This window comes from Sander vitreus, chromosome 3 (genome assembly GCF_031162955.1).
Source record: "Sander vitreus isolate 19-12246 chromosome 3, sanVit1, whole genome shotgun sequence".
In the NCBI taxonomy this organism is placed as follows: Eukaryota; Metazoa; Chordata; class Actinopteri; order Perciformes; family Percidae; genus Sander; species Sander vitreus.
This window is the reverse complement of record NC_135857.1, coordinates 15,970,102-15,989,417: the sequence shown is the minus strand read 5'-3', so window position 1 is coordinate 15,989,417 and position 19,316 is coordinate 15,970,102. Positions and strand designations below refer to the sequence as shown.

Sequence of the window (19,316 nt, the reverse complement as noted above, 5' to 3'; positions counted from 1 at the left end):
GGAGCCAAATCAAATTTGAATGTGGTAATGCAGTGCTGCTGAGTGAGTAACCGCACAGACCGACATGCAAGCACCACAAACACTTACACATGGAATCTGGAGATTTAACTACGACTACAAACTCTTAATGAATATGAACTCCAGTAGCTCTCATACCACATGTTGAATGATGAAGGTCTGTCCTTACATTTGTGAGAAGAAAGGTACAACAATAGATTGTAGGTAGAGAAAGAGAGACATGAAAGATTGAGGCTAAGGGAATTTATGTGACAAGGTCTGAGGCCACTAAGATGATAAAATAAACCAAGAAGTCTCTCTTTATTAGATTTTTTTATCTCTTTAAATGTTGTCAAAGGAGAGAAGCTTTTAAGCATGAGCATCCACAGAGCTTCAGGACATCCAGCCAGCAAATCTGTGATCCTGGAAAGCATCAATACGACATTAATGCAGCAGAACACAAAATAAGCCAGTACCTGAGGAACTGGTGATCTGATACTGATAAGATGGTAACGAGATGGGGCTGCGAGGACAGGCTTGAATTTTCTTCCAAACTTGGTAAGAATCACCTTCAGGAGAAAGGGAACGACTCCGCAGCCCCTGTGCATTCTGGGTGGAGATGTGGACATGGTTGGGGAGTACAGATACCTGGGTGTCAACATTGACAACAGGCTGAAGTGGAAAATCAACAGCACTGCTGTTTACAAGAAGGGGTTGAGCAGACTCTATTTCCTGAGGAAGCTGAGATCCTTCAACGTGTGCAGCAGAATGTTGGAGATGTTCTCCCAGTCTGTTGTGGCCAACGCTCTGTTCTCCTCCGCCATCTGCTGGGGCAGCAGCATCGGAACCAGTGACATAAACAGACTGAACAAACTGATCAGGAAGGCTGGCCCCGTTATTGGCTGCAAACAGGACACATTTGAAACTGTGGTGAAGAGGAGGTCACTGAACAAACTGACCACCCTCTCCACCCCACACTGGTCCAACAGAGCACCTTCTCTAAGAGGCTCCGACAGCTTCGATGTCACACGGCCCTCTACAAGAAATCCCTACCACAGGCAATACAACTTTTTAACACCTCATCACTGAGTGTTAGATAAGACTCTTAGACATCACATCTGCACTAAGTTCAACTTGCACAATAGGTTTATATACATCTGTATCATTACTAGTTAAGCAGTTCTATATTTTGTATTCCCAACTTGTATATATTTTAAATATTTAAATAGTTGTTCTTGTATTCTATCACATTATTATTTCATGTATATTGTATGTATGTATATGGTATTCTAGTATTTCATGTATATTGTATCCTAGTATTTCATGTATATTCTGTGCTGTGTGACTGATATTTTGCTGCTGTAACACTGTAATTTCCCATTTTTGGGATCAATAAATATCTATCTATCTGTCTAGATGTGGGGGAAGTGATTTCCAGACTTTGGCATGCTTAGCACATGGAGTAAATTAGTTAAATCCTCTCTGTGTGATTGATTTTATCCAGCATGATATACGGTTAAGTGTGTTTATGAGAACAGTTTATAGCATTGAGGAGAATAAACAGGCATGTGCTTAAGATTTGTGATGTGAAACTGATTGTTGATTTGGGAGCAGAGAGGACGACTTCAAACTTCATCAGCTCTCAGTGAATATTATTTTTTACTTCAGTGGTCAAAACACAACATACATTTGAACTGATGTTATATACTATTCTAAGAGTTATTATATAATGTAGATGACCCATAAAATGTAATTTTGTTGATGTGAATAAAGATCATTGATTAGCAGCAGTGACAGCAGAGGAATCCACATCTACTCCATCACTTGCTGGTGTATCTTTTTCATTCTGACACAGTGATTTGTGTGATTCTTCACTTTTCCTTTCTGCTCTGAGGTCAAACGCACACAGAGTCCTCTCTGTCCTTCTGCTAAGTATTGCCAAAGTGAGAGAAACCCTCACTGCCTGGCCCAGGGGCCTCTCTCTTTTGCCCTCTGGTCTCTTTTGCTTTTGCTGTGGCTAGAGGTGCAGTTAAGGCAGGATGATTTGGGCTGTGGTGGGCTTGACCTGGTCAAAACATTTCTTTCACATTCGTTTGTTTATATGCATGTGGTTTCTTAAGTGGCAGTGTGTTGAGCTCTTGGTGCCACTGCAGATAAATGCTAGAAAGAGAACTAGCAGAGATTTGAGCTCTAGGAGTACAAAGCTGGAGCTGATCCTTGGATCTGAAGTTTCCCTCTGGGAGCTTCACTGGCACAAGTGGAGACTAGAGGCCTGTCAGGATCTCTGTCTGTTCTCTGATAGTTCAACACCCTGCTTAATAATGGATGTTGTTTTCCTGAAATAATGCTCCGTGCTGATCTAATGCACATTAGGATCCTTTTAACCTAATGCAGGCCTCAGCCATGACACTGTGCCGCTGACTCCACAGAGCAGACTGATGTGTTTGCTGTGGCTGCACAGTGTTAGTTACAGTAGGTAACTGTGGATAGATAACTTTTATGATTCCTCTCCTCTCTGAATTACTGTTTGTCTGGGTTTGTTAAGGTCTTAATTTATATTGTTTTCTGTCATAAGAGTATATCTCAAAGCTGTAGTTAACATCAGTTAGTTATTTTTGTGCTTCGTTCTTTCTCTTCTGATGAAACTGTGATTACTGAAACATCCTTTTCTATCTAGGTCACAACAGACATTCAGTAGAAAGTGATCTGATGTGATTTGGTTCAGTTTCAGTCATTTCATCTTAATCGGCTCTTGGTAGAAACATCTGATGCAGTCAAAAGAGATCATTGTTTTCATTGCTCCTTTGCTTCATCATGCTGCACAAACAACCTCAAATCACAACATGTGAAATATTTTAAATCAATCTTATTATATGTCCTGTGATAAATAGGCAAAGCTTTTGGCAAGTACAGCATGTGAGCATCACATCATCACTGGTACTGATTTTTGCTAGAACTTGAGATTGAGAATTTTTGGGCAATTTGCACCAAATGACCAGTTTAATTTTTACCTGTGAATCCTCTTCCACTGTCCTGTGGATTAGAACTTGTGTAGCCAGTGTCGAAAGCAGCCTTAAATGGTATCTTTACCTCCATTATGTAATGTATTACCTATTTAAACAGGATGTGGCAGGACACAACAAAGTGAGGGATAGTTTGTTTATTCAAGTATAAACCAATGGGATATCAGCTAAGGAGAATATGGTAGTGCGTAGAGGAGGTACATATCCAAAAAGGTGTGACGATATTAGGGATGGGCGGGAATAATCGATTCCTTGATTACTCGCCAAGAGGGAACTCAAGGGGTTAATGAGTTAATATTAAACAAAAAGGGCTCACAACTCAACCAACTCTGGTCGAAATAATAAAAGATGAACGGCATGCGATCACTTGATCTGGGAAAACGTTACTTGTGCCCATCTCTAGACAATTAAATTTTTTCATGAGGCCTTTACAGGTATCAATACTTGTTAATGTAATAGGTTATATTGTCCCTAAATGTCACTTGACCAACTCTGTAATCATACAACTGTCTTGTGTTGTAATGTTACGTGAAAGCTTGCAGGTCGTAAACATGGGAATTATTCCTGTATCTACCATCCATCCTGTATGGCATATACCCCACATTAGGTCACCACTTCCTTTTAACAGATTCAGGACTGAAAGTTTTTCCATGACATGAAAGTGCCCGTTTCATGGGATCTTTAATTCTTCCAACTAAGGATGTGAATCTTCACTAGTCTCACGATTCAATTACGATTATCCTGTCAACGAATTTCAACACCCCTACTTCCAACATATATATATATATATATATATATATATATATATATATATATATATATATATATATATATATCACAAACATTGGAATGCATTAGATTTCCGACATGGTTTTTATTTTGAAATGCCAGATTGCATTTGAACTTATATAACACAAAACAACAGGGTGTGTTGCCCTGTAGCAATCGGACCATGTCTTGGTAACACTGGCACTTTAACAAGGGTGATTTTAGTTTAATATAAGATTTTGGTACAGATACTTTGATATCAAACACACACATATAAAAACTGACCCCTGTAGGTTGCAAATAGATAGTCCTGTCATAAAAAAGAGCAGTTAACGATTTTGCGATTCATTATTGCCATTTGCAGCGTCCACCAAAAAAGGAGAGAGCTGCTGCTGAGTACTTTATCCCGTGAGTCAATGGGTAAAAAGCTTTCAGTGTGTTTGTGTATCTGTGATCTATCTTTAGCCACAATATGCCAGCAGCAAGCAACGTACATCTCATATTTGTGAAGCCATGTCATGGGACATTTCTCTCTCTCTCTCTCTCTCTCTCTCTCTCTCTCTCTCTCTCTCTCTCTCACAGTTTCTGTACCGTCACAATCGGCAATGTACAAAAATACCTTCCCTGTTGGCCTTTCCCATACTTCGAAAGCAGCGTGTGTTATTTTACTTCTGCCTGCTGACAGTATGGCTGATATGGAGACCATTTTGTCGTGTGGGAAAGAGGATGGAGGGGGCGTTGAGACCACTATGGGAGCAAGCAGGAGGAAATGGCCCACTGAGATTTACACACACACACACACACACACACACACACACACACACACATGCATACAAAATATGTTGAATAAATGACATGGGACTTCATGTGGGATGCGGTCATCTTCCCATGACCATACAAATTAAATTACTCTCACGTGTGTGTGTGTGTGTGTGTGTGTGTGTGTGTGTGTGTGTGTGTGTGTGTGTGTGTCAAAATAGCTGAGTGTGGAAACTAAAGAGGAGTCGGTCTTGTTGCCAAGTAGTTATCAAAGGCTGGGGAACAGTGTGGACTTTCTTTGGGGTGTAACTGCTGAGGTTAAAGAACTGCTTATCAAAGAGGGATTAGCCTCAGGTCAGTGGACCTGGGCTGCTCCTCATAGCTGAAGGCCTGCGGTTGGCTCTTTACAGCTGGGGTATGAGACTGCTCACAAATTAATTTGATGGCAGTCCAGAACTCTTCAAGCAGTCCAAGTGCATTCTGTCTTTATTAAAAAGTGTACAGACATGGCATAACAAACCCAAAATGTGGAGTGAAACAAAAAATGTAATAGGCCTTTTTCAAATCAGATGTTTTGACTTGACACAGGTCTAACTAACAACATTATTATTGCTGCAACAGAGCACCTGTGCAGCACCTGCGCTTTCCCGCTGTGACAAGTCAAAATCTGCTGTGAAAGAAGTTTATGGATGTGAGTCATTTGGGAACAATAAAAGAACAAGAGTACCTCATAGTATCTCATAGGGGTGGGAATCACCAGAGGCCTCACGATATGATATTGTCACGATACTTACCTTATGATATAATATTATTGCAATTTTAAAGATATTGCAATAGTCTGCGATATATTGCAATGTAGTACCTTTTTTCCAACTTCAAATTTTTCAAATTATTTCCCCTAAGGAAAACTTTGTTAATATCTGTTTTATCTAAAAAGATACATTTCTCTGTTTGTTCATCTCACTTCAGTTTTATTGCTGCAAAATGGAATTGTCAAGCAGACAAACTGACCAACACATATATAATGATAGATCGATACTTGGCGTCTGTATCGATACAGTATTGCCACGGAACATATTGCGATACTATGCTTTATCGATTTCCCCCCCCCCCCCCCCCCACCTGTACTGTGTACCAGTTGTAAGTCGGCAGACCCCTCCTGAAAGATAGACTGGAGTCTTGCATGCTGAGAACCGAGCCAGGTCTGATCTGTACAACAGGTGGTCTGTTGAAATGGAATATAGTGTCAGATCACCAGGAGAAATCAGAGAGCGATGTGACTCTCCCTATCTCCCCTGGTGTGTGGTCCACTCTGATCCTCTCCACTGTATTTACATTCTTTGTATCCTTCGTCTCCTCTGCCTTTTGGAAATCGTTGTCGTGTGTGTGTGTGTGTGTGTGTGTGTGTGTGTGTGTGTGTGTGTGTGTGTGTGTGTGTGTGTGTGTGTGTGTGTGTGTGTGTGTGTGTGTGTGTGTGTGTGTGTGTGTGTGTGTGTGTGTGTGTGTGTGTGTGTGTGTTAGGAAAAGTGTCTGGCAGGTCACTATGACAAGTTGACCTTGTTTTCTCTCAGGCATCGTGGGAATGTGCAGTTTGGTTGCTGCAGCTGCCACTGTCCGTCTCATTGTCTCTGCACACAGCAATTAAAACATCACCTGAACCCCACACAGGAGGAGCACTTCCAACTGTGTATTAGAGTCATATATTTATCTATGATTTTTTGTATTCTTAATTATATGTCAGTTTTTTTTCTTTGATCTATTGCTTAATTGTCAGTCTAGAAAGACATCAGAAAGTGGTAAAAGGGGGCATCCTGGTTGCCCAAGATGCATGATACCACATAATTGTAACAGTTCTGCTTCCAGCAAAACAATGCAGGGTTTTCAGACAAAAAGCTGAACCAGGCTCAATTTTATTCTCCAACACAATGCGATGTCATCCTGCGTTGGCCAGTCAAATACATGCAAGCACACATTCATGGTAAATTACTTTGTAACGTTTACACCATATTGCAGTGTTTTGTCGTCTACTAGTGGTCAAAAATGTATACGTATAATTTGATAGCGATCAACAACATCTGGTTTACTGATCTGCACGCATCCTATTTTGATCCATTTACACCTTAAACTCCTGTAATTCCTCAGAGTCCAGTTTCTAGGTGCTATTTCTGTTAGGAGCTGTTGGCTAGTCCTCAACTTTAGGAGGGTTACTGTGTGCAGCCAGCATAGTGGGAATAGAGCCATCCACTCAGCCCAAGGTCGTAGCAACAAGACTAGTTTTAGAAATGTCTCCCCTTGATGTAACCTTAATGAGGGCAGTGGACTCCTCATTAATAAATGAAAGCCTTCCTAACTGGTAACAAGCAAACAGGATAAAAAAAAGCATGCATATTTATGAAGAAACAGTAAAACGCACTTGTGTCAAAGAGCCTGGTGCCGGAGGGGTTTATGGAAAGATCCCCAATGAGCGCCACTGCAGAATTACAGTTGGCAGGATTGTTAGCTGGATCTTTAGAAATGGCGTAACATAATCATTAGTACTGCAAAACAATGGCTGCAAATATCATATTGGTCTCTGCTGTAGAAGAATCTGTCATTCTTTCGGTTGAGTGGCTCTTTTATGGCATTAGAAACCCTGCTGCATGTTGAGTTTATGGAGAAATGTGTCTGCTGTGCCAGGAGCTGCGCCGCGGGGAAGGGGGTGTGTGTGTCTGTGTGTCTGTCTGTCTTTGGGACTAATGTGATTGATGAATGTGTAACAAGGCCTTTAGTGTATACGTTTTCAAGAGTTTCTCGCAACATTCCTCTGCACCATTTAGGCAAGATGAGTTGACCCAAACTTTGTGGGGCTACTGTTCTGGCAATGGACAAATGGCAAAGGGCGGCAAAAATGTGGCCGTGTCTGCCCATCCCTCAAATGTGTCTATGAAGTTTCTCAGTTTTCCAGGAGATGGGATCTGCTGTATTTGCTTGTCAATGCCAGATTTTCATTATGTGGAGTCACTATGTGCATTCTTGTTAACTTGAACCTTAATTTTCCCCTTAGCCAACTAGCTTCAAACTTTGAAATGAAGAAAACATTTCTTATAATTAATGACAATATAACATTTATTTTTGTATGGTTTCTTCCAGATAAAGATAAAGGGGCACTCAATTATTGAACTACTATAATATTCAGGGAATTAAAGAGACAGATTTAAGAATAACGAGGCATAAAAAATAATGGTCAGATTGGATTTAGCAAAGGCTGAGATATCCTCACTCAAGCTTCAAAATCACTGGATCATATAAATCCCCAAATGCAACTTGATTGCATCTTTTGTTAGACCCTCTTTGCCTGGTAAACATGAAGGGATGATACCTTTTTTGTAGGACCCCCCCCCCCCCCCAATGTAAGCTGTGCAAGGCCATAACTGCTACACTGCCAGCCAGTTTTAATACCAGTTATAAATATATTTGGCATGAATAAGAGAGCTGTTGACTGGAGTGAATGCACCCTTAAAGTAAAAGGTGCCTTTGTGTGACATGACTTCCTGCAGCTTGTCAGGAGCCACACTGAGTGAGAGTTGTTATCTTCGGCTTGATAACATTTCCTTCTCCCCGCAAGATACTGCCTTTGAGGGGATCAGTGCGATAAATGTCAGAGGCCACAGTAACTGTCAGAGAACCAAACCCTCTTTCTTCACACATCTCTTGATTTCTTCTCCCGCCCCACCTCTGTCTTTTCTTTCTCTATCCTCTCTTTTATCCGTTTCCTCATATTAACTCTGTACTCCACTCCCTCTCCTCAGACCTATTTACATCTGTACAAAGAGCAGCCTGACTGAGGTACTGTTTTCTCATGATCCCTCTCACTGTCTCACCCTGTTCTGAATTACGGCTGCTATTTCTGGTGCCAGGCGGGTCAGTGCGCTGCAATTCTGCTGTATCATGTAAGCAAACAAGCTTGATAGGCTATTGTTATTCTTAGATGTGACAGGGCTGGAAACATGTTCCCGAGCTGTCGCTTCATTATACTGGCGTGTCGAAAGGGGAAATATTTGGTTCAAAGTAATATACACTGTGGTATGCAATGCATGCTGTGTTTCAGTACTAAACAATAACATTATAATTGAATGTAATATGGCCCTTTTTTATTTTTAAGATGATTATAATTATGCTCCCACATGTTGTCTGTGTTCTGCCTTTGTGTTCTCAACAGTGATATCACCTGACAGGATAAGCTAGTGGGTGATAGTAAGCAATTAAATCTAAGTTCATAAAAGAACACAAGCACACACACAGGGAAGCCTTGCCGTCTCGCTATCTGTCCTCCCTTTTAATATAATATTCATACTCACCCTTTTATGTCTTGGTTCAGTGGAGTTGCAGCCTTTTCTTTAAGGGACATGCCAGAAGTAAATTAAACATGAATTAGAATCTCAGCAGAGGAATCCACGGTACGCAAATATTAATACAGTACCATAAATCTGAGCTGGTGATAGAAGAAACAGATTAGATTAGGACTCTGTAATGCAAACAAAACTGCATGCTCTCTGTTTTTTAGATTAATGGATTCTGAACTGCATAGTTCCTTTTAGAAAGAGCAGAAAGGCTGCTGGTGAATCACTGAAATAAGTGGCTGGAAACGAGTGAATGAAACATAGCAGAGTAGGATGTGTGTCATGTGCTCTGAGACATTTGCAAACCATGTAATAATGTGTTTAGTGCCGGAGTCTGGTCTCAAGTTCAGGTCAGTAGTTTGATACAGCTCAGAGACCTGTGTGTGTGTGTGTGTGTGTGTGGGCACGTGTGTGTGTGTGTGTGTGTGTGGGCACGTGTGTGTGTGTGTGTGTGGGCACGTGTGTGTGTGTGTGTGTGTGTGTGTTTGTGACAGATCCTATTGCACATCTGATGGTCTCGTCCCACCTCACAGCTCCCAGACAGACAGGCTGAAAGATCTCAGGTTGTGTGTTTCTGCTTACGCTTGACCTCAGCGATCATCCTGTCACTCGCTGCTTCTGCTTTGATCAGAGTTTTTCCCCTCAGATTTGAGGAAGTGGTTTCTTAATGTTTTTTCCCCGCAGATCCTTAGGAAATTAATGTCTGTCTGTCCATCCATGTAAAAGATATCTTGACAGCTAGTAGCCAGGTTGACCTAAAATTTGTTACGGATATTCATGGTTATTCTGGTGACCTTCTGACCTTTACTCAAGCATCACCATCAGGCCATATTTTCCCACCTTTTACCACAAATATTTTAATATTCATACATTTTTAAAAAGAGAGCTCCAAGAAATCATTGTGGGACCATGTTCTGCCCCTGTGCCACCATTCTGCAACCTAGTTAGGTTAATGTCAAGAGGAGTCCAGGACGATCTGATGTGAATGCCAGTTAATGTGCTGAAGATGGACAGCTTCTCCTCTCCCTCACTGATGACCATCTGTGGTGTGGGCCAGCTGCCGGAGCAGACAAAGGGAGCAGGTTGACTGCAGTCCGTTAACTAAACCCTTCATGGTTAGAGAGTCAAAACAGATTCCAGCCTTTGAACAACCACATGCCTCGTCTCATCTGTCTACTGTACTTGTCAGAGGGAGGACTGAAGCGTCTGTTTAAGATATATACGGTCATACTTGTTTAAAAAAAAATCCTAATGGAAGACTTTGTTATCATCCCCTCCAATGACAAAAACTGATTGTGTATCCTGACAAAAGGCTTTGACTTCATTGTAGACATAACAATGTCTTTGATACCACTTCCCCCTTGAGATTATCTTATCCTTTCTTCCCGTGCTCTCCTTTTGTAACGGGTGTGTTGTGGGGCTTATTTAGTCTTATCTTTAAGTGATCTTGCAGTGCCTTTGAATACAATCCGCCCTCTTTGTGGGATGAGCTGTGTTTTAAGGTTGGAACAGCTGAACCGAAACGTTTATTTCTGTCTAGGGATCACCTGCAGCCTTGACTGAAGCTCGATTATCATCGCTGACACAGTAATTAAGATATACATGTGTATTGTGTGTATGCAAGTGACCCAGACTCAATTAGCTTCATAAATCAAAGCAAAATATTCGTTTTGACGGCAACATTTCTGTGGTATGTGTTCTGCATATCTGTGGGAATAAAAACAGTCCTGTTATTGTAAGGATTTTCTTTTTTCTGTGCTGTGGGAATCATTTTATTATGCATTCTTGTAAATTTGAGGCTTAATTTCTAAGTCATTTAAGTATTTTTTTTTTTTACATTGTATGACAATATCACATACACTGTATATTAAATATGTGCTTCCACAACTTTAATGATGTTTTTTGATGCTGTTTGGGAAATAGGCTTATTCACTTTTTTTGCCAAGAATTGCATGAGAACGATCTTCTCCGCTGCTCCTTCACATCAAGTGAAATATATTCTTTATTTGTTCATTAAAGCTGAATTGATTAGTTAATTAAACCAACTATTTGCCAAACATTAATTTATTTCAGCTTCTTAATTGTTGGTTTTTTGTTGTTTTGCTTGGATGTATGTGATGACAAACATCAGAACATCTTCAGGTTATGGATTGTTGGTCGGACAAAACAAATAATTTAAAGAAGCCATATTCTCACACACACACACACACACACACACACACACACACACACACACATACCTGAGTTCCTATCTTACTTCCACGTAAAATAGCACCACATCATCGTAGTGACTCCACTTTGTAGGTTGCCACAGTCTCGTCTCCTCTTCTCTCCTCTCCTCAGCAGCAGATATTTACTTTAGTGTACAGAGCACATTCCCCTCTCTTGTGGAAATCACACTCAGCATGTGAAATTGTTGTCTCAGGGTCAAACACACACTTCAGGGCGAAGATATTGTTTGCTGAGGGGAGCTCATAAAATTGGAGAGGCCCAGCATGCTGCTGTCAGAACGGATGCTCAGCTTGATTCTGTCATACTGATTTAGGACTATTATCAAATGTGCATTGACTCCAATATCTGCTCTCTCTTTACCAGAGAGGATCGATCTGAGGCCTTGGAGTGCCAGCCGCTCTGATTGATGCACTGTGTAGATGAATGCTGGTCATATTACTAATGAGATTTGATTGAGATTCCCCTGAGCAAACAGACTCCAGCTGTCAGACAGGATGGGGAAAGAGTTTGTGAAACATTCTGTATGATGCAAACTAGAATCTGAAATTGGCTCTCTGAATCCCACTTTTCACTGTAGGTAAGTCCTCAGGTGGGGGATGGGATGCTGCGAGTGAGTCAGCAATGTCCTTCCATTGCTAATGGCCAGGAAATGTCCATGTGAGGAGGCTAATTGGATTTCTTTATGAAAGCATCCGTCCAGCTCCATTAGCTGTCGGTAAACAGCAAGACGCTGCAGAGGGAGAGGCAGGTGGGAGAGTAAAGGGGGTTTGAGATGTGGACAGAAGGAGAAAGAATCGGAAAAGAAGGGGGAGGCATGTTTATTGTTGATGCAGGGCAAGGAGCAGTCAGAGGTTTAGTTTGGGGGGAGGAGTGGTAAATGTTATCCGTGCAGATGATGAAGGAATGAAATGCCAGCAGTGAAGCAGGGATGTGTCTGCTGGGTAATAAGCTCATCAGCAGGCAGCCCTAGTGTGGTAATTCACTTAACTGCAAGACTACGCATCTGATCATTTTTCCTGGATGAAGTGTCTCTGGATACCTGATACAGTATACTAGTGACCTGATTCTGCCTGGAAAAAAATGTCTGAACAATTCTCCAATTTTTCTAAACAAATTAAATGTAAAACAGTTAACCATTTTTGTATAATCTACTGTATTTCACTCTTTTTGGCTGAACATTGTTGGTAGGTTCGCAGAGCTTTGCCCCACACTCGTGGCTGGAAAGTTTTAAGCTTTAAGTTTTTTACGTTAAAGAGCTGTCTGGTAAATCTCACGGTCTTCTTCAGTAGATGGAGTGGCCCAAGTAAGTAACTAAGCAAACTCGATTTACTGTGGAAGACCTTGCGACATTAGTAGGAAGCGTAGTCCTGAAAGTCTTGATGTGAGCGTTCACGCTGTAAGAAAAGCTTTTATATAATAAAATATAATGTAAACAACGATCCTTGTGAAACTGTGTTTTATTATGTATTGTATGTTGTGCTTCTTGAGGTTAAAAAAAGAGTAAAAAAGGTCAATGCAGGACACAGATTAACCGCATTTGCATTCTTCTGAGCAACTCTTGACATAAACTACAAGAAAAGCTACATTCAGCAACACAAGGAAAGGCTAAATCAAACCTGGCAGCCTTGTTACCTCCAGGCTACAGCGCCTGTTGGCATCTCGTACATCAGACACACTGCGATGTAAAGTGTAATTTGGGGTCCCTCCTATAGACTACTAGGATGGCAAGAGACCCTGGAAGGGGGAAACCACTCGTTCCTCAGAGACAGATCATGGAAGAACAGTGGGGCTACTATGCTGCCTGTAAATTGAGCCTTTCTTCCTGTGAGAGTGTGACATGGTGGAATGCAGCACATTAATGTGGACATGGGTGGGCTTCTCATTCCTGTCATAGCATCTCTCTCTTCCCTTTGACCCTCCATGACTTTCTTGTCTCTTCTTTTTGCCTCCATGCCTCTTTTGAGTTTGTGTCAACAGGGTGTGGATGCAAAAGTTTGTTTCTTCATTATAATTCAGGTTCTTGTAAGGATGGTAATCATTAGTCTCAGCTAATAAACTCGAGGTTCTGTTGTATCACAATCCCGTTCAGTTCAATGAAGCTTTATTGGCTTTATGGTTTGATTGGCTGATATACTGCATAGGCCAATATTGGCAGATATATATTGGTATTGGCATGGATTTTGCTAGATAAGAAGAAATGTCAGCACAGAGAAGTTTGAGGTAATTTAGAAACAATATCTCCGTTACATAGTTTGTTCACCACTTTAAGGAATCCTTAAGAGAAGTACTAGTTTATGAATCAATCAATAAAACGCACATTTATGTGATATTCCCATCACATTTTCCACAACGTATTCATTCATTAGAGGTTTGAATGGCACTCTTTCAATCCCGAAATCTCGCTGGATTTTGGAAATTTGCAGGGGAACTTGAATATTGACAGATGCCGGCTCAATCAAACAAACATGTACAACAGCCTTCCCAATCAGAGACTAGAAGGCTAAAAGAGCATTTCTATTATATTACCAAAGGTCTTTGATTAAAAAAAAACCATTAAGAACATATTTAAAACTCACTTTAACATGATTTTACTGCAAAAATAACTTACTAATGTGATTGCAGATGAAAATGAAGTGAGAACTACTCACTCAAGTACACAAATTCTTGTTATGGTGCAAATATGAGATTGGTATGGTAATACATGACTGAAAATGTTGAACAGACATATTTAACAACAACCATATTCTCTTTCTCCATTTCAGTTTGGGCTAATGTGGAGGTGAACATGGAGGACAGAGTGGAGGTGTTCAGGGGAGATACAGCTCAGATTACCTGCATGTTTACATCATCTGACGGCGTTGGCGGCATGGTCATACAGTGGTTCTACGTGAGTTTCTTTAAGCCTGATGCACGCATACACCGAGAGGTATGATGTCCATGCATGCAATGTTTCATCCTTTTGTACTCCAACCTTCAGGTGAAACCTTCGGGTGAGAAGCAGAAAATCTACTACCAGGACACTACCATGAAGGTTGTAGACCGAGGCACACAGTTCACAGAGCGGATGAGTGTGAATGGTACCGGAGCCACTGGAGAGATAGTGCTGACTATCAGCAACGTGCAGCCGGTAGACGAACTGGAATTTATCTGTCTCGTTAAAGGTCTAACAGATGGGACTGGGGAGGGACGCACAAAGCTGAAGGTGTTCGGTAAGATTAGCCCAAAAAAAAAACACCCTCAAACTCTTTTTACTCCCACACTTCATAGATAATTTATGCATCACAATGTTTACAAAGTCACCCCCCCCTCGCACAATGACACAATTTGTGAAATTTCAACTTATTTCATCCTTATTTTCTTCAACTAACACCTAAACTTTTTTCAGCTTTTTTACTTTAACTAAAACTTCAGCTCATTGCAGCAATTAGCCTTTAACTGACACCTCAACTCATTTAAGTGCTTCCATTGACACTTCAACCTACATATGCATATGTGACAACATCAAATGATCAGCTGCCTGAACAAAGACATTTTCTATAACGAATTTAGCCTTTTCTAGTTCTTGATTCAGTTCTTAATTGCTACGCAGAAACACCAGAACGTCCCACCATTGAGGGTGTGCAAACAGGGATTTCAGTCAACGAAGACAGCCCATCCAAGGTAAACAAGCTTTGACACATCAGAGTAAGAAAAATGCTGAAATTACCATTAGGCTGAAATTTAATTATTTTGAATTTGGTCTTTTCTCATTGTCTCTCCTCTCCTACAGATTGGGATCTGCGAGGTCAAAAATGGCTTCCCCACGCCGAACATCACTTGGTACCGAAACAACACGCCACTACGCGCTGATCGGGATGGTGAGACAGATTGAGATCAACATCTGCGACACGCATCTACATTATTTTCGTTTGTGCTTAATGTGATTTAATGTGGTTTAATATCTTTTCCTCCACTTCCCTCCCTTTTCTTCCCTTGTCTTGTGCGTTTCAAAATGTTTTTTTTTTTTTTTCTTCCAGTGGTGAAGGTGGTGCCCAGCATTACTACTGAATCCACTAAGCTGGTCTCAGTTAGGAGCGAGCTGAGCATGAAGGTGACAAAGGAGGACAAAGATAATCTGTTCTACTGTGAGATCACCTACTTTATTCCTGGAGGAACAAAGATGACCGAGACCAACCGTATTAACATCACTGTATACTGTGAGTTCCACACATAGTATAACACCAATATAATGCTGGACTAGGAGACCACATAAGTTTCTTTCAATGAGAGACGATCACAGTTTTAAACGGTGACGCCAACTGCCCCACATTGACCATGGTTATGATACACTATATCATCAATCTATGTTGACACCAAAATATTACGCCCATATGTGCATTAAAACCTACTCTGACCTTGAATTTCTCTCTCTGTTTCAGACCCCTCCACAGCTGTAAGTGTTTGGGTGGAGTCACCAAAGGGCAAAATTAAGGAAGGAGACTCGATCGAAATTCGCTGCCAGGGCAATGGGAATATGCCATCCTCAATCTTCAAAATCAGTAAGAAAGTAAGAACGATCAACCCTTTTTTATGCTCATTATTCATGCATATGCAAAGGCAGTGACATAGTGACTACTACCTACTTTGTCTGATCACAATTTTCCTCAGTTGTTGATGTCCACATTTCCAAATAATAGTTACTGTATGTTTTTGTGTTGATTGAAGATTACTTTTGCTTTTTGAAGGGTAGTGACTTGGCAGATAGCAATGTGTTGGTGATTGATAATGTGACCCGTCGTCAGAGCGGAGTTTACGAATGTACCTCTACAGACACGGACACCTTTGATGAGATCTCGGGAAACACCACAGTGTTTGTCAACTGTAAGGAATCTGCTCTGATATGATTTGTGACCATGACAATGAATACATTCTACCAGCACTACAACTGCCTGTGCCCAGTATGACATTTTTTCTCTCTCTCCCTGGTGTGTGTGTGTGTGTGTGTGTGTGTGTGTGTAGACCTCGATCCTGCTGTTGTGATGCCTAAAGACACCGTTGTGGTGGCCCAGGGAGAGGAGCTGATGGCAACCTGCAACGCCCTCTCTTCTCTCCAGACACAAACAGTCTGGATTAAGGTCACATAAACACATGCAGTACAGTTCAATTACGCAAACCGAAACAACACCCAAATGAATTAACATGTATTTAGAAAACCCGACACACTAATGTTTAGTGTGCAATCAGGTACAGTACTGTGTGAAACATCAGTAGATTTATGTTGGGATCATACTACACTACATGTTTGCCTTTTGAGACGGTAGTTTTGTCAAATTATGTGATCATAGAGTCAGTAGCTCATTAGAAGGTGCAGACTCAACTATCAGTATAGGAGTTCATCATGTAGAGATGTCTGTTAAACATGTGTGGAGCCACTGTAAAAGAGAGCCCACAGTTATGACTTGATTAGATTGTTTTCGTTGGCAGTGGCTTATCTAGAAGTTTTGGACACCAAAAAAAAGGCAATTGAATATTATTTTGTGATGATTTTGTGATTGGCTGTGTATCAGTTGTAGTAACAAAGCTCAGTTTTTCACTTAAAATATAACTTTAAATTTTATTATATATATATATATATATATATTTGTTGAAGCAGCCGTCTGATCTACTAAAGACTGGTCCACTGGTAACCCCTGCTTCATATTAATGTGTGCATAATGTGACAGTGTGTGTGCGTGCGTGTGTGTTAAATGTGATTTTTGTGTGTGTGTGTGTAGAACGGGGTGGAGATTTCAGTGGGCCACAATTTGACCCTGAAGGACAATACGTTTGAGACAGCAGGGACATACGTGTGCGTGGTGACTGTTCCTGAGATCGAGGGAATGGAAACCAACGGGACACTTACTGTTTATGTCCAGGGTAAATCTGATGGAATAAAAAATTGCTTTCTAGTCTGTAATCAATGTGATTCATCAAGAAATATCCGGATATAATGCAATGTTAGGGTTTTTTTTGTGAGTTTATGTATGTTTTATGTTTATTTTTTTAGTTTATTTTTTACATTTTTGTGTAGTTTCAGTTGTATTTTTTAGTTAATGTGGCAGTTTTTAAAGGAAAGCTGGATTTGTGTGTTAGCAACAGGCACTGTGAGTAGCTATAGGTATGGCCATGTGAGAAATGTTTAAGTTAGTATTTCTTGCTCTTTCTTTGTAGGTCCACCTGTCATCTTGGAGGTAGAAAACACTGAGATTGACGCGAGTTATGAGGAGACAGTCAACCTGAGCTGCCATGTCAGAGGCTTCCCTGCTCCCAGTATTATCTGGACCACCTCTGATGGAAAGGTACAGCAGAGGGAAGCATCCCATTCTTGGATTAGCTACAGCTGCAGCAGAAATGCTCAGTTTTTCCAAATGTTTACTCACTAGATTGATCTCTTCAATCCCAAAGACTGAGGTCCCACATGACAAAGTTGTGTCATTCAAACAGTTTACAGTATAGGATCCACACTGTTACTGTACATTTTACTCTACATATGATAAATGTAGGAGCAGGTTGGTGGCTGTGTATCAGTTGTGAATTGGATGTATTTTTGTTCTAGTATTCATGGTAATTACAGTAATTTGCCTAACTGGGATATTTATTAAAGGTAATGTTGCAATGAGCGAGTGGATGACATTGGTTGGTCCTCCACTTTCTTCCAGACTGAAATATTTCCACAGCCATTTGATGGATTGCTGTAACATTTGGTATATATACATGGCACAGGGAGGATGTATCTACTAGATGGATTGGCCTCAGCTGTACTTTGTGTTTAGTGTTAATTAGCTAAATGCTAAATAGTGAACATGGTAAACATCTTCTAAACATCAGCATGTTAGCCTTGTCATTGCCATGTTAGCATTAGCATTTAGCTCAAAGCACAGCGATATCTTCAACCCAACTGGTCTGATTTTAAAGTATATTTTGACTGTTTCTGCATTGAAAGAAATCCCTGATTGGCCTGGGAGAGGTGCTATCAGCTGCCAGTAAAGGTTGGTTAGTTGCATTTCAAACAGATGAAGCGCCTTTCTTCAGTCTGTGACAGAATGTGGAAGAAAGGGAAGCATGTTCCGCTGGTGGACCTGCCTTTTGTGTTAACTGTGTGTTCTTGTGCCAGAATCTCGAGACAACATCCCAAATGAAGACTGAGGAGGGCATTAGGAGTGTGGTCAGCGTCACGGTCACCACTGACATCATCGCTTTCTGCAATGCCTCCAACGAGTTCGGCACTGAGGCGGTGGCCTTCAACATCACAGCCAGTGAGTTCCTCCTGCTGCTTGTGTTTCCTGTCTCTGCTCTTTGTGTTTATTTGGGTGTACATCTCTATCTGTTGTCCTCCTCGCATCACCCCTTTCCTTCTGTTCCTCCCCTTCTTGTCTGTGTCACTTCTTTGTTTATTTTACTTTGTCTGAAGGCCTCACGCTCTGCCATGTGCTGTAACGTGTTGCCTGTGATTCCTGACATTTCAATCAGTGTTGTTGTTGTTTTGGACGAGACGCTGTGCGGCTGGTAAATGTGCTCCCCTCTTCCACCAGTGTGTTAACAGGGAGTGTCCTTCCATATGTGCCTTTTACCTGTTTTCAGTTATACACACCACTACACCAGCCACCACCACTACAATTTCCTCCACCACTACTATTTCCTCCGCCACAGGTAAGACCACAGACACTCTGCACTCTGCCTCGCACCACTCGAGTCAAATCAACTACAAAAAGTTTAGAAAATTCTAACAACAAAACCCAACGAAAATGACTTGACTGATGCTTTAGCTGTCAGTAAAGGTTATTATCTGCATATTCAGTGTAAGATGGTTTACATACTTACACACGTTTTTTCTGTGAGTCAGACCTGAAGGCTGCAGAAATTATCACACAGGCACGAGTGAAAGGTCATTACAGCAGTGTTGGTTAGCGATCGCTCTGATTAAAAGCTGTGGTTTCTACAAGGTATTTATAGTTCCTAATGGGTGATATCACTGTCATTGCTGCGAGGTTAATAGGCTAATTTGTTGGCATAGCTCTTATTTTCTCCTTGTTAAGTTATGTAATTAAACAGTATTTGCTAATATGCGGCCGTTTTAATAAGTATTACAAATTATCTGAAAATTAGGTTTCTTTCCCAGAAAAGTTATCAATTAAATCCG

General features: G+C 41.0%; 1 protein-coding gene across 6 annotated transcripts in view; it reads left to right on the top strand.

Annotated features, from left to right (window-relative positions):
* Positions 1-19,316, top strand: part of mcamb (melanoma cell adhesion molecule b) — a 38,921-nt gene that overhangs the window by 11,454 nt on the left and 8,151 nt on the right. For 5 of the 6 annotated variants that reach the window (XM_078246225.1, XM_078246222.1, XM_078246227.1 and 2 more), the window contains 12 exons: positions 13,921-14,045; positions 14,136-14,367; positions 14,748-14,818; positions 14,928-15,015; positions 15,175-15,354; positions 15,577-15,704; positions 15,883-16,018; positions 16,157-16,272; positions 16,912-17,053; positions 17,348-17,475; positions 18,291-18,432; positions 18,758-18,826. In XM_078246225.1, the coding sequence (XP_078102351.1) occupies positions 13,921-14,045; positions 14,136-14,367; positions 14,748-14,818; positions 14,928-15,015; positions 15,175-15,354; positions 15,577-15,704; positions 15,883-16,018; positions 16,157-16,272; positions 16,912-17,053; positions 17,348-17,475; positions 18,291-18,432; positions 18,758-18,826 (1,557 nt within the window). The remainder of the gene's footprint in view (positions 1-13,920; positions 14,046-14,135; positions 14,368-14,747; positions 14,819-14,927; positions 15,016-15,174; positions 15,355-15,576; positions 15,705-15,882; positions 16,019-16,156; positions 16,273-16,911; positions 17,054-17,347; positions 17,476-18,290; positions 18,433-18,757; positions 18,827-19,316) is intronic. The other variant, XM_078246228.1, reaches the window with a different exon arrangement.